Source organism: Taudactylus pleione, unplaced genomic scaffold (assembly GCF_031769625.1).
Source record: "Taudactylus pleione unplaced genomic scaffold, aTauple2 ptg000005l, whole genome shotgun sequence".
Lineage (NCBI taxonomy): Eukaryota > Metazoa > Chordata > Amphibia > Anura > Myobatrachidae > Taudactylus > Taudactylus pleione.
This window is the reverse complement of record NW_028284408.1, coordinates 11900577-11918289: the sequence shown is the minus strand read 5'-3', so window position 1 is coordinate 11918289 and position 17713 is coordinate 11900577. Positions and strand designations below refer to the sequence as shown.

The following is a 17713-nucleotide window of genomic DNA, read 5'->3' as shown; positions in this document are numbered from 1 at the left end:
ATCTTACTGTGCATGTGCTAATACATAGGGCCTGATTCAGACCCGCTCGCTCCCAGCGTATGGAAATTCAGCTAAGTGACATCAAGGCGGCCGCTCGCATGGCAAGGCATAAGCATGCCCACTATGTCTTGGCGAGCGATCACTTTGTGTTTATAGACGCCCACCAGCCTGTCTTTAGCCGCCCACTAGCGTACGTCATCTACAGGAAGTATATACAACCATCTGAATATCGGGAACCATCGGATCAGACCGCAGCGCTTGCGGTTGACTGTACCCTACCGCAAGCACTGCGAGCAGCTCAGTGTAAAAATCTACCAGGTGACGTGTACTGTGATGCTGGCTGTTAATTATGCACGCCCCAGAAATGGCGTGAAAACACTCTGGCACGCCTGCGTGTGCAGCTCCACTCCCCCGTTACTACTGGCCTGCCCCTGTTACCACCCACAAACGGCCTCTCCTGTCACTCATTCCACTGGGCTGTCTTTGCAGGGCGAGCGAGCACATTCCGATCGCTCGTACTAGTTTGCGCACTCGCACTGCGAACTACACACATGCGCACATTAGCGAACATCGTCTGCAACGAGCGCCCGCTTGCTAGCGAGCGGGTCTGAATAAGGTCCATAGTACATGCACCTACTACAGTAAAAAAAACAAAAACCCATTCGTCAGCGCTGTTTGAAGAGAAGAAACAGCGCTGATGGTATTTTTAACATTACCGCTCGCTGGTGAGCAAGCTATTAATAATTACAAGTTAAAAAAAATAAAATAAACGCAGTGAGCGGTAAAGTTAAATAACACAGCAGGATAAACTCGTTTGTAAATGGAGCCCTTTGTATAGTATTACTGTAATTACTTTGAGCTGCCGGATTAGGAGCCGATCGTGACACAGGGCTACTGACTGACAGCCCTAGTAGCTCTGCGCTGCATCGGTTTGCACTCGATTTCGATGGTGAAAAAGCATGTGGTTCTTTGCCATCGATGGCAACACTAATTAACAATGGGTGGCCACCATCAATGTTCTTAAATCGTCGATGGTCAGTGGCCATCCCTAAGCCGAGGTGAGGCAGATATGTACAATATAGTGAAACTATACCCACTAGCACACGCATGGGGGGTTTCTGAGTACATAGAATCCTCCCTGCACCAATCCATCACCTCACAACGCCGATTATTCCAATTACATTTTTTGGGGTAAGAAGAGTACATTATCTCCGTCTCACCTGGCCACCTTCTGAGCGCCGAACAAGGCACGGGCAGTGATCAGATGATCGGAGCTGCAGCACATGCGCAGCAGCTCCTGGAGAAGCCACAGAGATGGCAGAGTCCACCTCCTTCTAGGCTGCTCTCATGGGTCTTTGAGTGACAGTGACTCAGTCACTGCACTCCAGTCTCCTCCTCTTTGGCTCCGGACAGAGCAGGTAAGACGCAAGCAGTTAACAAAATGGCATGGTGGGAGGTCTGAATATGTATATACATATGTGCACACACACAAACTTTATATGCAAAATATAAATTATATATATATTATATATACACACGTACATGTCATGTATACATATACGCTAAGCATAGACAAATAGAGTGATGGGCGTTTTGGAATATATACAGTACCAGTCAAAAGTTTGGACACACCTTCTCATTCAATGGTTTTTGTTTATTTAAATTATTTTCAACATAGTATATTATTACTGAAGACATCAAAACTATGAAAGAACACATATGGAATTATGTTGTAAACAAAAAAGTGTTAAAGCAAAATATGTTTATATTTTAGATTCCTCAAAGTAGCCCCCTTTGGCTTTGATGACAGCTTTGCACACTCTTGGCATTCTCTCAATCAGCTTCATGAGGTAGTCTCCTGGAATGGTTTCCAACAGTCTTGAAGGAGTTCCCAGAGGTGCTGAGTACTTGTTGGCTGCTTTTCCTTCACTCTGCGGTCCAACTCATCCCAAACCAGCTCAATTGGGTTTAGGTCGGGTGATTGTCGAGGCTAGATCACCGACGCAGCACTCTATCACTTTCCTACTTGGTCAAGTAGCCCTTACATAGCCTGGAGGTGTGTTTGGGGTCATTGTTGAAAAACAAATGATGGTCCCAGTAAGTGTAAACCAGATGGGATGGCATGGCGCTGCAGAATGCTGTGGTAGCCATGCTGGTTGAATTCTGAATAAATCACCAACAGTGTCACCAGCAAAGCACCCCCACACCATCACACCTCCTCCTCCATGCTTCACAGTGGGAACCACACATGCAGAAACCATCCGCTCACCTTCTCTGCGTCTCACAAAGACACAGCGGTTGAAACCAAAAATCTCAAATTTGGACTCATCAGACCAAAGTACAGATTTCCACTGGTCTAATGTCCAAACAATTATCTTCTTCTTGTTGTTCATCCTCAGTAGTGGCTTCTTCACTGCAATAGCACCATGAAGGCCTGATTCACGCAGTCTCCTCTGAACAGTTGATGTTGAGATTTGTCTGCTACTTGAACTATGTGAAGACTTTACGTGGTCTCTAATCTGAGGTGCTGTTAAGTAGCGGTTTCTGAGGCTGGTAACTCCAATGAACTTATCCTCTGCAGCAGAGGTAACTCTTGGTCGTCCTTTCCTGGGGCAGTCCTCATGAGAGCCAGTTTCATCATAGCATTTGATGGTTTTTGCAACTGCACTTGAGGATACATTCAAAGTTCTTGAAATTTTCAGTATCGACTTACCTTCATGTCTAAAAGTAATTATAAACTGTCGTTTCTCTTTACTGAGTTGAGTGGTTGGTGCCATAATATGGATTACAACAATAGTCAAATAGTGGTGTCCATTGTGTACTAACCTTACCTCTGCACAACACAACTGATGGTCTCAAACACATTAAGAAGGCAAGTAATTCCACAGATTGACTCTTGACAAGGCACACCTGTTAATTCAAAACCATTCCAGGAGACTACCTCATGAAGCTGATTGAGAGAATGCCAAGAGTGTGCAAAGCTGTCTTCAAAGCAAAAGGGGGCTACTTTGAGGAATCTAAAATAAAAAACATATTTTGATTTGTTTAACACTTTTTTGTTTACAACATAGGGTTAGATGTATTATAGCGGCACTTAACCGATGAGATGTATAAACATGTCATCGGCCGGAGAGGGGAACCGTTAACTCCCCCCTCCGGCGCTACCCGCTAGAGATGGCAGCGCATCAGCCTAGTGCAGATGCGCTGTGTCTCTTCCCGGCCGGCTCCACTGAGCATGCGCGGGATCTCGCAAGTATCGCGAGATCCCCGCGTGGAGCCCTGGAGCCGGTAGCCGCCGCAGCAGGGACAGCGCTGTCCCTGCTGTGGGGATAGGCTAGCGCCAGGCTGTAGCTGTCGGTAATGACAGCTACAGCCGGCCGAACGGTCAGACGATCTGACCGTTCGTACATAGCCCAGGCTATCAGCGCTGCTATCTTGTAGATAGCAGCGCCGATAATGACAGGGGCACATAGCGCCCCTGTCATTTACCGCCCAGACCCCCGTTCATACATCGGGGAGAAGCGGTATCAGCGCACATAACGTGCGCTTATACCGCTTCTGGGCTTCATACATCTACCCCATAATTCCATATGTGTTCTTTCATAGTTTTTATATATTCAGTATTAATCTATTATGTTGAAAATAATTTAAATAAACAAAAACCAATGAGAGGGTGTGTCCAAACTTACACACACACACACACACACACACACACACACACACACACACACACACACACACACACACACACACACACACACACACACACACACACACACACACACACACACACACACACACACACACACACTTAAATCTACTGTTTGGAAACCCCTCTTTAAGAATCCTGCGTTTGCCCTAATAGCGCTCGCTCTATATTTGCCTTAATTTATAAAAACATATTTCAGGGCATCTCTTCTACTACAGAGCACCATTCTGTTTTGTTACTACTGCAGTAAAATACAATACAATTATGTGAAAATCTGTCTTCACTTAACAGAGTCTATATTGTTTGCAAACAACTGTAAACCTATTTAAATGCTAATAAATAAATCAATCAATATTTCTTTGTAGTCAGCAACAGAAATTGCAAGAGTTTGTAACTCTTAAAAAACCCCACTGTGCCTGGTCAGACTGGAATGGGATCCTGTTTCTCAATGGTGTTAGATGGATTTATTGGGTGTTATGCTGTCCTACTGACATATACTAGAGGTGTGGATACATTTATAGTTCCTTCATATACAGGGCCGGATTCAGAGATGTACACTAATGCAATCTCAGCTGCTATTTCGCATGGAATGCTTACCAAAGTTTACCGGAGCATAGGTACGGCCACTGCTGCCTTCTCATATCTGTCCGATGACGTGCAACAGAGTAACCATCAGTACTATCGATGCAGATCAGGCAGTCACGCAGCTCATAAGTCAAGTCTGACCAGCCGCAAACACTGTAGCTGTCCTGACATGCAGAGAGCTCTCATGCTGTGAAAGGAGATTGCAATGGCTAATTTATGCATGCCCATGAAACGGTGTTTAAACTGTCTGACACGCCTGCGTTTTTCTAAACCCCCCCCTCATTACCACCCCTAGACCCTGACTACCTGTCACTCACTGTACGAGTGGTTCCTATGTACGAGAGTAATCGCATGCAATAGAGTGCAGCTTTCGCGCATGCGCATTTGTAAACAATCGCTCGATCTGTGAAAATTTCAGCTTTGTGTAAGTCTCTGAATCAGGCCCTGGATTCGCTCAGCGACAGCCAGGTCAGACCTGTAAGAGGTGAGTGACAACAATACTTACAATCTGGAAATCATGCACTTCCACAGCTTCATCATTGCCGGTTCCAGTCTTGAATGTTTCTAGGTTGTTCCCGGCATCAATTTCCATTGAACCTTCTTGTACTTTGCCATTGATGCTCATAGTGTAATGGACATTATAAACCTGTAAAAAATATAGGCTTTAAAATAGAATGAATTTTATATTTTTTGCAATGAATAAAAGGATATTGTGATTTAAATCAGCAGTACTAAAAAACAAGTAATAAGGACAAAAATACATTAAAACAGCGCATAGCACAGGCGGACGAGATCTTCCTGGGGAAGATTTGTTCAACATATATATATTTATATAGGACACTACACCTAACCAACATAAATGCACAACTTCATATAAATCATAGAATTATTATATTATACCCTCTACAGACATAGGGCCCGATTCATTTCCAAATGCAACTGCGATTACGCACACAGACGGACGATTGTTGCGTTCTGCGTAAGCATCGCAGTACGCATATGCGAAGACTCCACTGATATCGGGGCTGCGATCACAGTAACTACACAGACCCATTGCAGAGTGATTGACAGGAATTACCATTTGGAGGTGGTGACGGGCGGTGGTCAGCAAAACGCAGGCGTGCCAGTGCGTTTGAACGCCGTTGCATGGGCTTGCATATATTAGCCACTGCGATGCCATACGCGGCTTGTGTACTCACTACGTGCAATGAGGTTAGCAATTCCTGAGTAAGGTCAGACCTTGTGCAAGTGTGCGTGAGGCTGCAATTTGTACTCTATTTTACCAATGGTTTCGCAGTCTTGCTAAGTATTACGGATGTGTGTAAGGTAAGGTGGGCGTCCTTACGTAAGACATTAGCATATCTTCGCAGTGAGACTGCATGCGTAATCATTTTTGCGATCCGTACTGAGTCAGGCCCAATATGTCTACCAGTCACATACTTGCCTACTCTCCCGCAACTGCCAGGAGGCTCCAGAAAATTGGGTGGTGCTTCCAGGTACCCGGAACAGTGGGCAAGTCTCCCAAACTGCCATCCGCCCGCAAGCTCCACTTAAAGGAGCATACACACTAGACGATATCGCTCAGAGAGCATATCGTCTAGTGTGTCCCTGGCAGGGTGTGCTCAATGTCGTTCATGACATTGAGCACACTCGCTGAATGATATCATTAACGATATCATTCAGCGACAGGCCCTCTCCCCCATTCCCCAATATCTTCAGGTTGGCCTACATGTTTGCCAGATGAACGATAAAGATGAACGACATACGGGAACGCACATCGTTGGTCATTATAGTTCAGGTGAAAAAATGGACGATAAAGTGAACGACTGAACGATAACGATATCGTTCAGTCGTCCACTTTAATCGCCCAGTGTGTACGCACCTTTACAGGGCGTGAGTGGGTGGTCCAGACGGCTGATAACGCAATTTGTGTCATCGTGGCCCCTTCCCCACTTCATATTGCCAGTAATCACGGCATTGTGTAGCAGGGAGTGGGGCCATGATCATGCGATCACGTCATCATGCCCAGGATAAATACTGGCTGCTTTTACATGTAGCCCACAATGTTGGACAGCTTTATTTTTTCACTGCAGTTTAGATTTGTGCTAAGACACACCCCTCTCAAATCTAAGCCACATACACACTAGATGATTTTTATGAACTATACCATTCAGTGTGTATGCAATGAGCGACCAACGATGCACACTCCCGTGGTCGTTAACAATGTCTTTTGTCGTCCGTACTTGCAGGCCAATATGACGATATTACCAGGAATTGCCCGTTCAGAGATGTGGCAGGATGATTTTACTGAAAGATATCTATCAGTGTGTACCCCCAATATCATTTGCCCTGCACTACAGCAAGTTCAAGGGAAATCTTTCACCAATTCTGTTCATACAGCACATCGTCCCGTGTGTATAAGCCTTAAGGAGCAGATTCAATTAGCCGCAGGACTTACTCTGTGGCTGCAGCTCTGCCCTGAGCTTTTTAGTAACTGCCGCTATCACACGTGGTAAGCCCCAAAGGGTACACTTACTGCAGATTTATCCTCACAGCCTCAGGAGTTGTGCCCCCTCTGGGGCTTACCGCACAGGGTAATTTCATAGCTCTGGGTACTTAACACAAGAGGTTTTCATAGCTCTGGGTACTTAACACAAGAGTTATGAGTTTTAATGCACATTAGCCGCAGGTTTACCACGCACGGAAATTGCAATGTAATTGACTGGCTCCAGGTGTTAAACCTGGGAGCTGCAACTACACTGTAAATCCCGAGGATAATTGAATCTGCCCCTTAATCTCTCTGCAAATTTTAAATCTGCCCCTTAATCTCTCTGCAAATTTTAAATCTGCGCAACCTGCAGTGTAACATGATTTTGTCATGGGTCTCCCAACACTGAATAAGCCCCTATACAGACATAGACAGTGGTGGAGCTGCCAACATTGCGGAAGATGCAGCCACTACAAGGCCTGAATATTGTGATCTCAAGATGTAATCAGAAAAATAATAGTTGATGCAATAATTGTTCTTATTTACGATTCTTACAAAAGGACGAACAGTGAAGAAAAATACACTTCCCAAGATCTTTCTCTATTTCTTCCAATTTTTAAGGTAAGTAGTAAACTGCTAGAGTTTAAAAAAAAAAAAAAGTAGCAAAACCTGGAAAAAAATTTAATTTCAGAGTTCTAAAAAACAAACAAAAAAAAAACAAAACACCTTTTTCTGGGAAAAAGTATTGGGTTAAGAACTTACAGCTGTCCTGCAGCAATGAAAAAGAGGTTTGCCTGGATCATGAAGCACTATCACTGGGCAGGTAGAGAGGTCTTATGGACCAACATATCAGATTTGAAATTTTCGGTTTAGCACGCAGGGTTTTTGTGGGCAGTCAAGTAGACTAAAGGATGGTTTCTCAGTGTGTAGGATTTAATTAATAAGTGTCATCTGAGTAAACAACGCTCCCTGTAAATGTTTAAGCCCAAATTTTAAAGGGCAATGTATTTAATAGTATAAAAACCCATGTTTTGCTATTAAAAGCATTGCCCTTTTAAATGTTGTCCTTGAAGCCACTGATTTGTAAATAAACCCATGACACAAAATAATCTACGCCTAGTTGGTCAAGGGTTCATCCTACAGCAAGATAATGACCCAAAACATACGTCCAGATTATGGCAGAACTACCCTTGAGGAACAGAACAAGACTGCTGCCTTCAAATAAAGGAATGGCCGGCACATCCTCCAAACTTAAACCCCATTGAGCTGGCTTGGCATGAGGCATTAAACTATTAAAATTTAAATTAAAAAAAATGGAAAAATGGGTGTTTTCTAAAAGTTCTGACGGAGTGTACATTCCCATTTTAAATGTATGTTTTAATATTACTCTTCCCATTGAAGGAGACACTGATGGGGGCTTTGTCAAAGTTGTTTGCCTCAGTTGTCTTCCCCTTAAGCCACTTGAAATAAATATGCTTTAAAATACAGCATTGTATAACTTATTTTCCTTGAAGATAAGCATTGAAGACAAAGTAAACTTTATTATGATCATGTGGAGATACCCGTCATAGCTGTGCCCTTTATTGCGCACATGACCTCCTAACAAAAACACACTTCCAGCAGCAAAATGAATGGAACACAATTTTAATGCTGTTAAATGTCCTTGAAAAGTGTTTGAATAGATGTACGCACATTATCGTTTGGTGGCAAAGAATATTCAGATAAGTTGAAAATCAAAATAATAGAGCAGGATGAGGAAAGTGTTTATTTTGCATGTTATAAATAAAGTAGTGTTTGCAGACGCTCTAACTTCAGAATTCCATTTACAATTCCGCTGCACTAAATATTTATTCTGATGAAAGATGTCACTGACTCACATGCTCTGGATGAAATATATGTTTTTCAGATCCTTACATGAAATATTTAGAGTGATATTTCCCATAAACACTATATCTAAGCATTCACACATTTACTAAGAACATGGTCATTCAGAACTTACATGTAACACATGTTGGTGCCACACGTGTATTTTTGCTGAATAAATGGAGCAGTTTTCATTAGCGTTTTGAGCTGCAAAGGAAAATGCTGCTTTGATGCTGCTGTTTTATATCTTGTGTATACAACATGTATTCATGTCAGTGGACCTGGATTCCAGCAGCTTTTTATTTATCTGCTACTGTAGGTGAGAATGTTACATGTAGCATTCCTGAGCATTGGAATTGTTGACAACACGCAGGATTTCTAGAGGGGGAGTTTCCAAATGCTGGATTTTAGAGTGCGTGTGGCCAGTCCATGAAGAGGGCATAACTAGCACTAATCCAGCTTTAATATGCATCATACAAAGTGTATTGTGTGTCATCATTCCAGCATATATAGGACCAGAGATCACGGTAAGCCATTAGATGCGTCAGTAGGGCCATCCGGCTTGAACTGAATGTTTTTATTTTAGATGTGGACACCATTCCAGGGCATGGGAGCAAGTCCGGGAGTCTGGGGGAGCAGCAGAAGAACCTAGCACTGCCCTGGACATATATGTACATATTGGGCTCTATAGCAGTGCATCCCTAGTAACGGTGCATGTTTTCCAAATCCCCTAATTGGTGCACAGGTGTATTTATTACTGGCTGAAACATGTTAAAAGATCCATAGGTGGTGCTATTTATTTCATTTATGATACTGAGAAGAACATGCAGCGCTAGTAAAATTCCATTATATTACTATTCATGGTGTGGGCTGGGAAGGGGGGTTTCCAGGTAGACGGAAACCCCCCCCTGCGTTTGCCTAGACCAGCAAAGAGTAAATACTATATAGACTGGGATTACATGAATTAACTGCAGATTATCTGATGCTTTTTTACTGACACATAAAACACTGCTTCCAAAGTGCAATTTATAATCAGGTTTAAGGTGTATTAGAAGGTAATGTAATGAATCCATAGCAGATAATAATAATATACATTTTTAAATAAATAACTAGTCACATTATTCAAAGTTTATGCACAAAATGACCCTAGCTGGGAGAGTTTGTTACTTTCAAAATTAATTCTTTTTCTGCCATTATCATTTATTTTTCTGCAAACTGTAGACAAAACAGGACAGTGGCCCTGATTCAGAGCCGGACGCTCTGACCAGAGCGCTCGCTCTGAATCAAGGCCGTCCTATTTAAATTTGGAGCGGTCTTTTGGACGCTCGCATAGCTGTGGGTTACCACCCACAGCTTATGCGAGCGTCCATGATGATGGTCGCGATGGTCAAGACCATCGCGACCATCGGGCTTGCGACGAGACCCTTGCGGTAGGGTCTCGCTGCCGCAAGCCCTGGAGTGATTTTGATTCTATCAGAGTCAAAATCACTCCCACTGACATTACTAGTGATGTCAGTGGGGCCGGCCCCAGACGGTAGGCGCTCCCATGGGAACGCCTCCGTCTGGCAGCCATGCCCCCGGCACGCCCACCAAAGGGGGCATGCTGTCACTCACCATCGACAGCACGCCCCCTTTGGTGCGAGACCCGGAGTGACAGCTTGGCTGTTGCTATCCGGGTCCGCGCATGTGCACGACGGAGCTCCCTCCGTCGTGCGCATGCGCATTTGGGTACCATCGACCCATTTGCGAGCGTCCTGTGCTTGCGAGCGGGTCTGAATGAGACTCAAGTGTCCCTTAAATATTATGGTAAGTTACTTAGTTTGGCATGTTACACCATGTAAGCAAGTAATAAGGGCCTGATTCTGCAATGATCACTATTCTGCTAATACACACGCAATGCAGTTGCTAATATCAGAGGTGATATGCAAATAATTGCATTCGCATTGCGATCGCAGCCTAACATAAGGACGTCCACTTCGCCTTACTCACACTAGTATACTTTAGAAACATAGCGAAATAATCGGTAACATCTTCTCACCTCAGCATTGAGTCCTTCGGGTTCTAATACTGAAATTGAAAAGCGCAATGGTGTTACTAAATATGATTTGCTAGTAATATCATTGCTCTTTTAAATTTCAGACATATACACAGAAGTGCTGGATTTAGAACCTGACGCTTAGTAAATAAAGCTCCATGTAAAAATCCAAATTGAGAGTCGTTTTTAATCTAGTTTTAGAATATTCTCTGTAGGACGTAAATAAATACTGAGAAAATGAATATGTAGGTACAGTAGGAGGTAGAAGAGAGAAATGATAGTTCCATCCAGCTGCGGGGCTGTTGCCTCCAGTGGTAGTTGTGACAATGTTTATTTTGTACATTTCTAACTTGTAACCGTTTCAGATGCTGTATGCTTTAAAATGTCCCAGTTGGCTAAAAATGTCAAAATAAATGTTACTAAAATCCTTTTAGAGAATATTGTGACCCTGTGTGTAATGATATTTCCAGTACAATTTTATTAGAAAAGAGGGAATGGAGGCAGTTTCAGATCATAAATGGTCTTTTTTTGTCACAATAGTGGCTGAGGGATGGGGGTTGTTGGTAAGTTTGGTGTTCAATTTCTTGGCAAATACATATATTTTTGCAGCAGTGTGGCTGGCACTCCTCCACTGTACGTAGGTGCCTGGATGCCCTTGGTAAAATGATGTACAAGAAGCAGAAAGCCGCGGAACTCACAGGTCTTGCTTAGTCAGAAAAACGATGGTGACAGAACACCTATTTTCTACTTCAGGGTCCATAGGGTATCCACAGGATACCTTGGGGTATAGGTGATGACATCAGGCATCGGGCACCATAGAGTTAAGTTTTCAGCCTCCCAGGATGCACTAGGGTCCCCCTCCTATACCCCGCCCCCGAGCCAAGGCATCTCAGTTTCGTTTGGTGCCCGGCCGGAGTCGGATGCACATGTTTAGAGGGGGGCTAGAATTGGCCCCTGAAGTTTTCTACAAGCAGCTGTGGCTGCTCATCTGTACAGCATGGACAGTCAGTACTGACGTCCATGCTGTCTTCCCTACACCCCCGCCGGTACCAGAATGCCGGTACTGATCCGGGGATGCTGGTAGGCATCTGGGGGTCACAGCTAGCGGTGACCCCAGATGTTTGGGACCATGGCCGGATTCAAGGGGGCAGCAGGTAAGCAGCGGGGTCCTGCGGTGGGTCCCTGCTGAACACATGGTCCAGAGTCCCCAGGCAGGGGGCTCCCTGGGGACTGGCTGCAGCGTGGAGCCAGGTTTCGGACCTGCGCTTCCACTACCCCCCCTGGGAAAGCGGACCGCAGCTGAGCGGTAGCGCTGTGGCGTCCCAGTGGTTAATTGCATGCCAGGGGAGCGCGCCTTCCCTGTAACACAGCCGGCGCCTCCCCCGCTGCACACAGCCCTCTCCGCTCTGCTGACTGGCCCTGTGGCAGCGCTCCTCTCCCAGGCCGGCCTCCTCTCTGCTCCTCGGTGGCCATCTTTTCCTGGAAGCATGGTGAGCGCTGCTGGACGCTGAAGATCGATGGCATCGCGGTCTGGGTCCCCCGGCATACCTCTCCTCCGTTGGTCCAGGTCTGTGTATGCAGCGCTGTGTCCTACCAGGCTCTGTGTCTACGTAGTTGAGAATCAGCGCTGATAGTGCAGGAATTGATTTCTTTGCATTGTATGTGACTTCTGCTAGCGTCTGCTGCCTGTACTTTCACTTTCTACTGTCAGCCTTTTCACTGTCCCTGTTCTTCTTCTGCTAAAGCCCTTGCGGTGCGGTGCTTGCAGGGTGGTTCTTCCACTATACTAACAAGTATCAGTGAGAGGGGTCACATACTTACCATCATGTCAGAGTGACTTTCCTCTTCAGCTTTTATGTACTAAGTGTAAGGTACCAATAGCGGAGGGGGAGGGTAACGCGGAGGGGCTATGTCGGCAGTGTTATTTATTGGTGCGGCCAATTACTGTCACGGCTCCGGTACAGGAGCCGCCCTGGGCTTGTTTCGCCAAAGCGCTTACAACCCTCGTGGGCCAGTTAGCTCCGCAGCCTACCTTCCCACAGATGGGATTGTCCCAGCAGTCAGTGGTGTCATCGCCCATGCAGGGTTTCCCGAGACAATTGATGGTACCCCACAGTCTCCCTATTTCCCCTCCTCAGGTCTCTCAGGAGCCTGCGTAGGTTAATTCGCTGACAAGCTCTGTACAGCATTTGTCGGACGTGTTACAAGGGGAGTCTGTGTTGTGGCCTCACAAGCGGCCGGTGGCGTCTCTGTCCGCTCCTTATGAGGATGACGACGGAACGTCCGATGATGGGGAGATTCTGGATCTTTCTGACCAAGAACCTCCCTGTACTAAAGAGTCGGACGCTAAGTCTAAGGTTTATATTCCTGGCCTTATTCGTGCAGTCCGCACTGCTTTAGTTATTGAGGATGATGAGCCTCCGGTGTCAAAATCCAAATATGCCTTTTTCAAGGATGTTAAGGGTGACGCCACAGTGTTTCCTCTTTCGGGTCAATTAGTAGACCACTTAGAGGAGGCGTGGAAACATCCAGGCAAACGGTATCAGCCTCAAAGGCGTTTAGCAGTGGCGAATCCGTTTGCAGACAATTATTTTGCTAAGTGGGAATCCCCGCCACAGGTGGATTCACATGTGACACGCCTGGTCCGAAGTGCCACGTTGCCCATGTCCTCCATGTCCTCCTTAAAGGATGCCAAGGACCGTAAGGTGAAAATCTGCCTAAAGTCCGTTTATTCCCTTGCGGGGGGGGGGGCAGCCAGGCCGGCTATGGCCATTTGTTGGGTAGCCAGAGCTATGGAGCGCTGGGCAGATACTTTAGAGGCGTCTTTCGATTCCGACTGTTCGGCTGAACAGACCGAGTTGATAGGCAATCTCAGGGATTCGGCCACTTACATTAACGAAGCAGCTTTAGATATCAGTATTTCTTCGGCTGCAGTGGCGGCTCGTCGCACCTTATGGTCGCGCTCTTGGAAGGCGGACGCTGATTCCAAAAAGGGCCTGGAAGCCTTGCCTTTTAATGGAGAAGTCTTATTTAGTCCAGATCTGGACAAAATTGTAGCCACACTGGCGGCAGCCAAATCGGCATGTCTCCCTTCTGCTGCAGTTCCTTCCAGTTCAGGTACGTCGTCCTTTCGGCCTTACAGGGCCCAGGGTAGGTCTAAAGCACAGTACTTTCCCCAACAGGCTGGCCCCAAGAAGTCGGCCAAGCCCCGGAAACAGGCCTGGAGTACCAGACGTCCGAGCCCTAAGTCCGATGACAAACCTGCGGCCTGACGGTCCGGGCCTCCCTTTGGGGGATCCCAAAGTGGGAGGCCGCCGGCTACGGTTCGCTCAGTGTTGGTCGGTGACCACGACAGACAGTTGGGTTCACGAGGTGGTTTCTCACGGGTATGCCCTCTCCTTCCGGCACAGGCCCCAGTCCCGATTCTTCACCATGGGTCTTCCATCAGACCGGAACAAAGCCACGGAACGGCGGAAGGTTTTGCACACTATGCTCCAGGCTGGAGTTATAGTGCCTGTTCCATTTACCCAGAGGGGCCTGGGTTTCTATTCCAATCTGCTTTTGGTGCAGAAACCCAATGGGTCGTACCGTCCGATACTCAACCTCAAAGCACTCAACAAGTCATTGCGGGTGCCGAGGTTTCGGATGGAGACCCTACGGTCCATCATTCTGGTGCTGGAACCTGGGGATTACATGGTGTGGTTGGACATACAGGACGCTTATCTGCATGTCCCTATTCTTTTGCGCCATCAACAGTTCCTCAGGTTTTCAATCCGCAACGATCACTTCCAGTTCTGGGCGTTACCTTTTGGCTTGGCGACAGCACCACATGTGTTCACCAAGGTGATGGCGGTCATGGCGGCTTCCCTGCGGCTGCAGGGAGTCTGCATGTTGCCGTACTTGGACGACCTACTGTTGGTAGCAGGATCTCCGGAGCTCCTTCTGCGCCATTTGGATCTGATGATTGCAGTACTGCAATGGCATGGCTGGTTGATAAACTGGCAAAAGTCCACCCTGATCCCGTCTCAGAGGATTCTGCACCTCGGAGCCCAGTCAGCAGCGGATCTTTGTGACGGGGGAAATGATCTCTGCCTTGCAGTTGAGGGTACGCAGTTGTCTGCAGAGTCGCCGGGTGTCTCTTCACTCGGCAATGAGGTTACTGGGCTCCATGGTGTCCGTATTCGACATGGTGGAATATGCCCAGTTTCACTCCAGACCTCCGCAGCAATTGATCCTGTCCAAATGGAATGGACTGCCTCAGAGTCTCAAATCCCAGACGATGGTGCTCACTCCGGAGGTTCGCCTGTCCCTTGCCTGGTGGTTGCAGATGACCAATCTCAACAAGGGTCGTCCATTTTGGGTGCCGAACTGGGTCTTATTGGCAACGGACGCCAGTCTTCGGGGCTGGGGAGCGGTCACGGGTCCACACTTGTTCCAGGGCAGATGGACTCCAGTGGAAAAGGAGCTTCCGATAAACATCTTGGAACTCCGCACCGTTTTCAATGCTCTCCAGCAGGCCCATAGGGTTCTCCAGGGTCATCCCGTGCAGGTCCAGTCGGACAACGCCACCACCGTGGCGTACATAAATCAGCAAGGAGGAACCAGAAGTCGGGCGGCACTCGTAGAGGTGTCCCGCATCCTGATCTGGGCAGAGCGCAATCTCCCGGCCATATCAGCAGTATTCATCCCGGGAGTCCTCAATTGGGAGGCCGACTTTCTCAGTCGCCAGGACGTTCATCCGGGGGTATGGTCTCTGCACCAGGACGTCTTTCAACTTCTGGTGGACAGGGGGGTCTTCCAGAGATCGATCTCATGGCATCACGGCACAATGTTGCCGGTGTACAGTTCTCGCACAAGAGACGAAAAGGCGTCTCTGGTGGATGGTCTGTCCGTCCGGTGGACTTTCCGGTTTGCATATCTCTTTCCTCCGTTTTCCCTTCTTCCACGGGTAATCCGGAAATTCAAACAGGAAGGAGGGATGCTCCTATTGATAGCTCCCGCGTGGCTGGCCCAGACGGCGCTGGTTCTCAGACCTTCAGGGTCTGTCCGTGGACATTCCTCTGCGGTTGCCGCTACAACCGGACCTACTGTCACAAGGTCCTTGTCTTCGCCCGGACCTGACTCGGCTGTCTTTGACGGCGTGGCTGTTGAGACGGCCATGTTAAGGTCCAGGGGGTTTTCCAGCTCTGTAGTACGCACTATGCTGAGAGCTCGAAAACAGTCTTCTGCAAGAATATACCATCGTGTGTGGCATACGTTCTTCCAATGGTGTCGACCGAGAGGTTATGCACCTCGGGAGTTCTGTCTGTCTAGAGTGCTAGCCTTCCTACAGGCGGGACTTAACCATGGGCTTCGCCTTGCTTCTTTGAAGGTGCAGGTTTCTGCCCTGTCTGTCTGGTTCCATCGTAGGATTGCTACGATCCCTGATGTGCGCACCTTTATGCAAGGTGTTCTTCGAATCCAGCCGCCATTTGTTCCACCGGTGGCGCATTGGGATTTGGCGGTGGTTCTGAGGGCTCTCCAGGGACCGTCGTTTGAACCACTGGGCTCAGTGGATCTTAAATGGCTGACAGCCAAAACAGTTTTCCTTCTGGCCATCGCTTCGGCCAGACGTGTTTCTGATTTAGGGGCTCTATCTTGTAGACCCCCTTTCTTGATTTTTCATGGGAACACGGCGGTGCTGCGCACTCGTCCTGATTTTCTTCCCAAAGTTGTTTCCCGGTTTCATATCAACGAGGAAATCATTGTGCCGGCTTTTAACTCACCTGACCTTTCAGTGGGTGAGGCCACTTTGGACGTTGTGCGGGCCTTAAAGATTTATATTGACCGCACTTCTTCGTTTCGGAAGTCTGACGCCTTGTTTGTCCTCTATGGCTTCCGTAAAAAGGGTTGGCCTGCTTCAAAGCAAACTTTGGCAGGTTGGATTCGTATGGCAATTTCAGAAGCTTATCTTCATGAAGGCCTGTCGGTTTCTTCCTCTGTGAGGGCTCATTCCACTAGGTCTGTGGGTCCTTCGTGGGCAGCTCGACGTGGTGCCTCTGCAGTCCAGATCTGCAAGGCTGCCACGTGGTCCTCTGTCCATACCTTTGTGAGGTATTACGCGTTTGACACCTTTGCCTCTCAGGATGCTTCCTTCGGGCGGCGGATTCTCCTTTCAGCACAGGAGCATCCCCACTCTTGAAGTATACTGCTTTGGGACATCCCCAAGGTATCCTGTGGATACACTATGGACCCTGAAGTAGAAAATATGAGATATGGTAAGAACTTACCTTTGTTATCTCTATTTCTACGAAGTCCATAGGGTTCCACAGGACTCCCGCCCTGTCGCACCTGTGCTGCAGATGGGCTTTGCTCTGGTCACCGGTTTTTCCATCTCCCTCTGGTGAGAATGTGATTCTTGTGTGTGTCCAGATCTTTTTTCTCTTTTTTCCTTCTCCTCCTCCGGCCTATGGCTTGGTTCGTAACTGAGATGCCTTGGCTCGGGGGCGGGGTATAGGAGGGGGACCCTAGTGCATCATGGGAGGCTGAAAGCTTAACTCTTTGGTGCCCGATGCCTGAGGTCATCACCTATACCCCAAGGTATCCTGTGGAACCCTATGGACTTCGTAGAAATAGAGATAACAAAGGTAAGTTCTTACCATATCTATTATTGTTACATATGTGCTGTTGCTTGTCCTATCAGCTGTGTATGTAAACAGTACGGTAGCATCACGGGAGTTAAATGAGGAGGAGGAGAAAAAAAGACAGAGAAGAAGAAGTCTGGAACACACAAGAATCACATTCTCACCAGAAGGAGATGGAAAAACCGGTGACCAGATCAAAGCCCATCTGCAGTACAGGTGCGACAGGGCGGGAGTCCTGTGGAACCCTATGGGCTTCGTAGAAATAGAGATAACAAGGGAAACCGACTTCCTCAGCCATCAAGGAATGGGGGGCAACATGAAAGAGCCACCAAATCTTACACTCTTCTGGCCGAGGCAATTGCCAGAAGAAAGACAGTCTTAGCTGTGAGCCATTTTAAATCCACTGAGCC

General features: G+C 47.2%; 1 protein-coding gene across 1 annotated transcript in view; it reads right to left on the bottom strand.

Annotated features, from left to right (window-relative positions):
* Nucleotides 1–17713, bottom strand: part of CNMD (chondromodulin) — a 66727-nt gene that overhangs the window by 41271 nt on the left and 7743 nt on the right. The window contains exon 3 of the mRNA XM_088476148.1: nucleotides 4800–4940. Coding sequence (XP_088332274.1) covers nucleotides 4800–4940 — 141 coding nt within the window. The remainder of the gene's footprint in view (nucleotides 1–4799; nucleotides 4941–17713) is intronic.